Here is an 8,605-nt window from a genome sequence, read left to right on the forward strand (position 1 = left end):
AAGGAAGGGTTTCTGAATCGAAGGAAGGAACAGTAGGTGGCAGGACACTAATAGATTCAGACAAAAGTTACAGTCGTTCTGTATACAGAAAAAAGTGTTCAACTTACCATCGTCTGTTTGCCATTGCATAGGATTAAAAATTAAATATCTGTTGCCTGATTTCTTCCATCCAAGTTGATTGATCAGAATGTGTTCATCTTCCTATCTAACTTAGCAAATTTAAAAGTGGCAGGCTTACTTTTCCATTATTTAGAATGTCTGAGCTTAATAAAGTACATGGAAGGAAATGTCAGAACTGTTGCCTAAAAATTATCACTTACAAGGTGATAATAAAGTCTGGAAAAAAAATATCATCTTGTAAAAAATATGGAGGAGGTTAAGATTTCAAGGAAATCAAAGGTATTACAGTACACTTCATTTGGTTAGACATTGTACATCAATAGTACCAGATTGCTACTGGCATATCTTTCTAGGTAAGGAAATTATCTGGTCCTCCTACAAATGTATTTGTGTTAAAATCTTATATTTCATTCTCTCGGAAATTTGGGAATCAATCCCAAAATAATCTTGATGAGCATAAATGTTAAATATGGAGTAAATGTGAGTAGTCAAAAAATAAGGATACAAATCCCTAAAGAGTTAAAATGAGTTTTGGTTGCCTAGAACTCCAAAGAAACATTCTAGACCTTAAAATAGGGTTGCTTTGGGGTATTTTTCCCCTCTTTGCTTTGAAAGGGCAAACCAGCCATTTCAGATTTCTGAATGTGGTAGAGTTCTTTCTTTTATGAAGGTTACACAACACAACCAGCTCACTTACTTCATTTTTCTTGAAATTTAAAAGAAAGATAGAAGATGTTCCTTACCTTAAAAAGTCTTAAAATATTTGCGACCATAATGGACACAGAACTTGCTGCAGCACCTATCACACCTGATATCTTGTCTGGCTTAGTGAAAATAGGTGGGTCACCATTTGCACACTTCACGTCTGAACCATCTTTTTCTATCAATGCTTGCACAAATGTTAAGGACTGCTCCAATGCATAAGTGTCCCTGGAACATGTATCAAGGATCCGGACACCTAAGGTGATATTGGCAAGAAGATCAGGGTCTTTATTAATCTGATCAACTGCATACAGCATTGCCTCTAGTCTGTGGATCCCCTTCTCCTTCTTGAGCTCCCCACAAGGCACCCCTCTATCCCCTTTTGCATGAACAGGGAACAGTCCTCCCAAGATGATGTCCCCATCCAGTCGGATGGAGTGGGCATATTCCTGGCCATGAGTTCTTTGCATCAGAGTGAGTATCCAGTAGAATTTGGCTGTTAACAGGAAGAAACAATGGTAGGAAATCAATCGTTTCCCTTCGTATACCATTTTCTCTGAAGACGTTGTTGCTATCCAGTATCCAGATTTTCTTCTTGCTAAAGAATGAGGCTGACCATTTGAAGCTGCACTTTCTGGAGGCTACCATCAGTGCCCAATAAGTAATATAGAACCATGCGGTAGGTAGGTAGAAAAAGGATCTCAGCAGAAGTACATAAAATGTGATTTACAAAAGATGTCCACTGATGTAACAGGTTGACCAGCTTTTCTGAGATGTGGTTTTCAGTTGCTCTTAATTGACTGTGTAGGGTAGTATGTCTGGTCCTGATGGTAAAAGGAAGTCAGAAGCTTATGTCCTTGTATTTTGCCCTACAGCTGAGGTACTTCTGAAAAAAAGAATAAAAACAAATAGTGAGAAATACCATTTAGTTCAGCAGTTTTATACCTGTCACACAGTGTATTTACTTTAGAATAGAAGTTACATTGCCTAGGTTTCACTTTCCATATTCTTTAAGTGAGCAATTCTTGGCCTTCAGTGAATTTGAACACCTGGCTGCACTGTACTACAAGCCAGGAAATTGATGATGCCAGCAGAGCAACAGCCGAATCAGGGGAACTAAACTTAGCTTGGTATTCAGATTCTGAACAGTAGTTCATATTTACCTTCATGTTGCCTGACATCCAGAAACAGACTTGCTCCATAACACATTGTATTTTCTGTTTTGCTGTATCATTCTATTCCAGCCTACAAAAACGTAGTAACTACTTCTCCTCCTGGAGAGGTCCCGTTTATGACAATGGAGGTTAACTATATATCTAAATCTCCTTTAAGATAGTTTCAAACACTCAATTATTTTCATGAAAAGGTAGCTGATTTCTTAAGCAAAAGGAGCACAACATATTATGTTAGGAAACCAGCTCAACATCTAGTACTCCCTTTCTGACATTTTACTTTAGCTGAGGTCCAACATTACCAAGGTCTCTGCTTGCGTTTGGACCACATTAAATACGAACAATATTGTGCCTGCACCGATATTTGGAGAAGTCTCACTGATTTTAACAAGATCGGGATTTCAGCCTACATATCTAAACACCTGACTGACTGTTATAAATATCTACAAATTGCCCACACTTTAATTCTCAAAGGAAGGTATTTATTTATTTCAATATTTAACAAGATTACACATGTCTCAATAAATTTTTAAAGCTCTGAGGAGAAGAAAGAATTAATTTTACTTGATACTAGGTAGGCACCTGTGGGCAACTGTGTCTGAGGCAGTCTCTCAAGACATCTATTATAGGCTACAGAAGGCAGTGGACACCCTAGGGTGCAATAAGTTGTACTTATTATGAAATTGATCACACTGGCCAAGCACCTCCTCGCTGCCTGTGCAGAAAATCTGGGCATCAGGCTCAACTGCAGATATGTACTTTGTCCTTAGTGATCTGGCTGGTTCCTATCAAAAATATGATCACACTAGAACACAACTACAGACAAAATCAGAAGACAGGTCTATATTGTTTCTCAAAAACATTTTGAATTATCTTCCACAAAATTTTTATATCTCATGTGACAACAAAACTAAAAATGTTCATTGATAATGTTTAAATTTGTAATCCTGTTTTTACATTTATTTTGCTACATGTTTCTCTCCAAATGATAATATTAAGCTCATAAAAGTTGACTCAGAGTTTCTAAATAGCAGCTATTTGAAGACCTGAGAAAAAGTTTCACAATGGAAAGTCTTCTTTTAAATGTGAAGATATATCACTGTGATTTGGTAACAGAACAACTTGAAAATGAAACATCTTTAATGTGCGTGAAAAAAATCACTGCAACTGAGAGCAGTAGGCAGGACTTTCAGTGCCTCTTAACATTTAGTTTTGCTTGAATTTGGCTCAGGGTTCAATCTAAATGAAACAAAGTCTGTGCTGTTTTATGTGATAATCCCATCATTCTGCTTTGGCTCCTTTTGGGAACACAGGTTACAAAGCTGCCTAGGCTTCAGCTCCATGAGCCAAACAAACTCAGTCACAAATGGAACAACTTGACTCACAGTACCGTGTGGTTTGATCCAGGCCCACAGGACATTTCTCATATGCTCCACGTTATAGAGAAAAGACCAAACTATTACCTAGTCACAATTATCTGTATGTTTTGATTGTCTTAGTAGAAAAATCCAATTAAGGGTTCAAAATAGTAAAGAGTAGAAGTTGTATCTACATGTAAAATACATATGGAGGTAATTTTCTTTACAATTCCACAATGAACAACCAACTCATTAGTCCATGCATGTATGTACAAACCAGAAAAAGAGCAATTCACCGAGGGAATAAAAGATAAGACTACTCTTATTTAACACTGTATAGAGAACAAGAAAGCACTACTGAAAAATATTCGTGAAGGAAAGAAGCACAGTTTTTTCTCTTTCTCAGCCACAGGTCAGTTCCTTACAGCCAAAGAATGACCAGAAATTAAAGCAAGTGTCAGTCCTTGTGAAAACAAATAGTGATGAATTCAACTATTGCAACCCAAATTCTAACAACAATGAAGAAGCTACAGTGAGCCCAAGATCCTCAGTCCAATATTTTATCTAGAACTGGTTGAAAATCAAATGAATTGATAATTAGCATTTTTCAACGTCAGAGTCTACATAAGCTCTGCCTCAGCTTGCATGGTTTCCTGAAAAAATGTTTCTTTGCTGCAACTGTCCATAGCTTGTCTATAAAACAGAAATAAAATTTTAAAGTGTTCCTTTTAAAAATTTAAGACCTTTTAGTCTTTTTTTATGTTACCTAAGAAATAAAAGCTTCTATTATACTGCCTAATTTATTCATGCCACACTGCTTTTTATATATTGATTAATATTACTTTTTATAGAACATTGCAAGCCTGTGTAGCTAAGCAGAAAGCGTATGATCTAAATTAATTCCATTTTTATCAATGAATTTTAGTGAAAAAGTATGGGCCTCTGGGCTATAAAGCCTGAATGAACTTTTCTCATGTGCAGAGATTTCATTTGAAGTAAAATGTTGTCCTTTTCCAACTGACCATAACAGTTAAAATTAATGCAAATATATTTGCATTAATTATATATATGTAGTAGTTGGTGTTCACTAGAAACATGACTTCAGAGAAGAAATTCATACATTTCCCAAGCATAGTCCAAGAGTAAGTGCACCACAAAGCCTCTCTCCAAGTCATCTTGTAATACATGCTTCTCTTGGTTTAATTCATTAAAAATATCTGGCCTTATCAGAACATATTGCTATTTTTAAAGTGATTTCAGCACAAACCTCCACTTGTTCTGCTAGAATATATATGTATTTTTAAACCTAAGGAGGCGGAGTACTGCAAGACAGGGGAGATGGAAACTTCTGCATGTAGTGTCTGGTTCTGAAATTACTTCCTTCATAAAATCATCCAGCTTTATCAGATATTTGGTACTCAGTGTTGGGTATTTTGGTACCACATTGCCAGAGTCAGTGCATCAGAATGTCCCCGGACCAGTCACTACTCCAACCACAGACTCACTGCAACTGAGTGACAGGCTCATTGTGGAATCTCTTCATGTTAATGAAAAGGTCTAAATAATGAGATGAGAGTGACAGATAAATACTTAAATAAATACAGAAAATGTCTCTATTTTGTTAACAAGGTTCCTGAAAGAGCCATCTTCAGCTGGCTCTGAAGTCTTGGCTGAAAATATATAGAAAGATTCAATATGTTCATCAGGAAATATGTTTTAAAAAATCTCACAATTAAAGACAACCGCAGGAGCGAGGAGTACTCTCTGCAGGATAAGGAGGATGAATATTTTACGATGGATGTTGCCAGACAGACACATCTGAACCCTTCACTGAGGGACAAAATAAGCTATTTAGTGAGAGACAAAAATACTGGAGAAAAAATATTTAAAATTTTGTTTAAGACCAAAAAAATTAATTTGTCATTACATTTGAAGCACATCAGAACTGCACTAAAATAAAATAAAATAATATAAAATAAAAATTCTGTGAACTAGGATAGGAGGAGTCCTAGGGTGAAAACCCATTCACAAAATATCAGATTGTCCAGTCAATGCAAAACTGATCTGGTTTTAGTGAATGAAAACAAAACAACGATAACTTTCATTCTTAAGTTCTGAGGAGGAAAAAATAAAGAACAAATGTGACTATTTTGATGTTTTACTACTGGTGTGTTACTTCTGAACTACGAAAGAATTATCTTGCTAATGTTCATAACAGTCGCTTCTTTCTCCCATACCACATTCAGCTAAATTTCCACACAGACCAGGTAAAGAGTTGCCACCTGCATACAGTAACCTGACATATATAGAAGATTAATGGGTTTTGCTGACAGCAAAAGGGAATTTGGAAAACCTTTGGCCTTGGCATCACAACTCCTAACTTACAAGAGAATTCTTCACTGATGTAAGTAGTCTTATCTACCTCAGCTTTTCTGTAATGGTTTGCTGTGCCCCTGCCACGGAGGTAACCTTTACACAATAATCAGGACTTCAAGGCAAATCACTCTCAGCATCTCGTTTACAGGAACTATTTCTTCCCTGTGCAGTCTGATGTCTCCCCTCAGTCTGATCAGCCCCTTTTCAAATACCCTGCAAATATCCATTTACCAAACAAGCTACCCAGCGAAAATCCAGCACAGGTCCTTCTGCCGGGGTGAAACTAACAGGAGCTTACAATTCATAAAAAAGAAACAGCATCGCATATTTTCCTCTGCCTTTCGTTGGACTTAGAGTTGAATGAACCCCATCAATATTAACACCTTTAGAGTTGGTTTCACCTCCGGTCTGGCAAGTGATGATCGAGGAGATTTTCCCAGGCACCCTAGGAGAGCTTCGTCTGTTGTTTTTGCTTTCATTTGACCCTCTTCGCACTAGACTCCCCAGCCGGCACAGCTGGATTCAAAGCAGGCGCTGCTGGTATAGTCCAGTGCTCCGCGTTAAGGGCTGTGCCCTCAGAAACGCAGCCGCCCACCGAAATCGTCCCGGGGCACCCTGCGGGAAAGTCCCCCACTGTGTCCGCCCATGACCCCGGCGGCGGTCCCGGCGAACGGCCGGGTTCCCCGGGCGCACAGGTCGCGGCGAGCAGAGCACCGCCTCCCGCGCTCCGCATCTCGCGCATCGGGCCAGTGTATCCCGCACAGCACTCCGCACCGCGCCCTGCGAACCGCACCCCGAGTACTGCACCCCATGCACCGCACCCCGCGCATCCCGCACAGCAGTCCGACCACCGCACCCCGCACAGCACCCCACGCATTCCACACGGCATTCCGCACCTCACCCTGAACAGCAACCCGCGCACCCCGCGCACCCCGCACAGCACTCCGACCACCGCACCCCGCACATCCTGCAAGGCATTCGGCACCGCACCCTGCAAAGCGCCTGGCACCGCACCCGGTGCACCCCTCACCCCGCTCTCTGCCCCTCCATCCCTCTCCGCCCGCCGCCGGCGCACGCCGCCGGGAGCGAACAGCCGACCACGCACCGGCTTTCCGCGCTGCTTCTCCGTGCTTTCCCGGATCCTAGCGCGCTCGGCACCTTTCCTGGGCCAAGGAAGGGCTACCGCAGCCCGGCCGGCCCCGCCTGGTGGAGGGGCCCGGGGAGCGCCCCCGGGCTGGGCGAGCCGGCTCTCCCCGCGCAACTCCGCGACCATCGCCCATCATCGCAGAGCTTCTCTCTTGAAGGGAGCCCCCTATTGTTCTCCACTTTACTTAGCCGAGCGATTTATGATCTTTTTTTTTTCTCTTCCCTGGCTCATCCGTACCCCAGCTGGCGTCTGCTGCTAAGGGATTCCGGCACAGCCTCGTCGCGGCTCTCCCCGCGGCCTCACTCCTTCCAACCTGCGGCCGTAGGACGGTTCTGAGCCGTCTCTCGCCGCGGCCTTGCAGCCGAGGCGGCCCGTGGGCGGGGGACGGCGGGCACATGCGGATCTCCTGGCTGGAGCCGAGGCTTCAGCAGTCCCCTCCGAACCCTGTTCCCCGGCCGGGAGCAATGCACCTCTGTCAGCGGCGATGCAAAAACAAGCGTCGCCCTTTATTTCCAGTCGCCGGTGATTCCTTCCTCCCCTTGCATCAACTGGTCAGTTTTAATGCGCTTCTGCTCCCCCCTCGATGCAAACCTAAGTCTCTTTTAATGAATCCCTGGTCCCAGGGGTCAGAAGCTTGCAAACTCCAAAATGCCGATGCTGGATTTCCATGCACTTTTGGTCACTGATCGATTTTTATTACTTGAGTTGTTTTGTAGGTTTTTTTGGTTGGTTGGCTGGTTGATTTGGTTTGGTTTTTTAACCGTGTCGTACATTCATCTGCCAACACGTCGAATTCCTGCATGCCAGCACTGGGGATGCTGCTCCACGACGAGGAGAGCTAACCTCTTTCCTCGTGCCGGCACAGCGTTTTGCCTTCTTCCTCCGGGGAAGAAGCCCTCGGAGTCCAGTGGGGATCCTCCTGCCCCTTCCCTCCCCAGGGACACGGGGGTCTCCCCTGCGGAGCCAAGGGAGCGGAGCCCACCCGACAAGGTATGGGCAGGCGGGCGGCAGCTCGCCCGACCCCAGCCCCGGAGAACTTGACGGCGGCAGACAGGTTGGCCCGTCCCCCCGAAGTGGTGGGAGCCCCCTCTTCCCTCCCGGCCAGCGAAACGTGAACAGGGCGGCGGAGAGCGCGGGGGAACCCCTGTGCCCCCCTCCTCCCGGGGGTGGGAGACGACCTGGCTAAGGCGGCCGGGGGGAGATCTCACTGCTCGGGAGCTCCGAGAGACTCCCTTTTTGCTCGCTGCTGTGACGGCACCGTGTCCGGGATCTCTTTCGTTAGAGCTGATTGGGGGAGGATATCTACAATAAAAATGATAAATATTTAAAGCAAAAATATAAAAGACCCCTGAGCCACAAAGCAGGCGGAGAGGATTGCCCGGGATTCACAGCCCAAAAACCTTAACTGAGGCAAAACTCGCGTTGTGTGCTCTTCGCTCCTTAAAATAAGAACTAAAGGCGACACACACAGATACATAAATACCTTGATCAAAAAGAGTTGCATATCCATATTACTGTGGAGGTCACTGGAATTATACTCGGCGCCGATCGGGAATAGTATGAGGTAATTTCTGTACAATCCTCGTCTCAGACAGCTTCCCCCAGCAGCGTCAGCTTAATATGCGAAAGCTCAGCCTGGGACAGGTGTTCAGGAGAGCGGTGTCAGTCGTGCTGTATAACGCGATCAGCCAAGCCGAACCTGCTCCACTGATTCCTTCCTCACTTCTCCT

General features: G+C 43.7%; 1 protein-coding gene across 5 annotated transcripts in view; it reads right to left on the reverse strand.

The window, feature by feature from the left end:
- Nucleotides 1-8,605, reverse strand: part of GRM8 (glutamate metabotropic receptor 8) — a 333,772-nt gene extending 325,167 nt beyond the window's left edge. For 2 of the 5 annotated variants that reach the window (XM_027639805.1, XM_027639809.1), the window contains exons 1-2: nt 8,359-8,605; nt 864-1,708 (exon numbers count right to left, since the gene is read on the reverse strand). In XM_027639805.1, the coding sequence (XP_027495606.1) occupies nt 864-1,373 (510 nt within the window). In that variant the 5' untranslated portion in view covers nt 1,374-1,708; nt 8,359-8,605. Of the gene's footprint in view, nt 1-863; nt 1,709-6,521; nt 6,541-6,833; nt 6,958-7,112; nt 7,261-8,358 lie in introns of those variants that run through there. The other 3 variants (XM_027639807.1, XM_027639806.1, XM_027639808.1) reach the window with 3 other exon arrangements.

This window comes from Corapipo altera, unplaced genomic scaffold (genome assembly GCF_003945725.1).
Source record: "Corapipo altera isolate COAL_440 unplaced genomic scaffold, ASM394572v1 1b, whole genome shotgun sequence".
Taxonomy (NCBI): Eukaryota; Metazoa; Chordata; class Aves; order Passeriformes; family Pipridae; genus Corapipo; species Corapipo altera.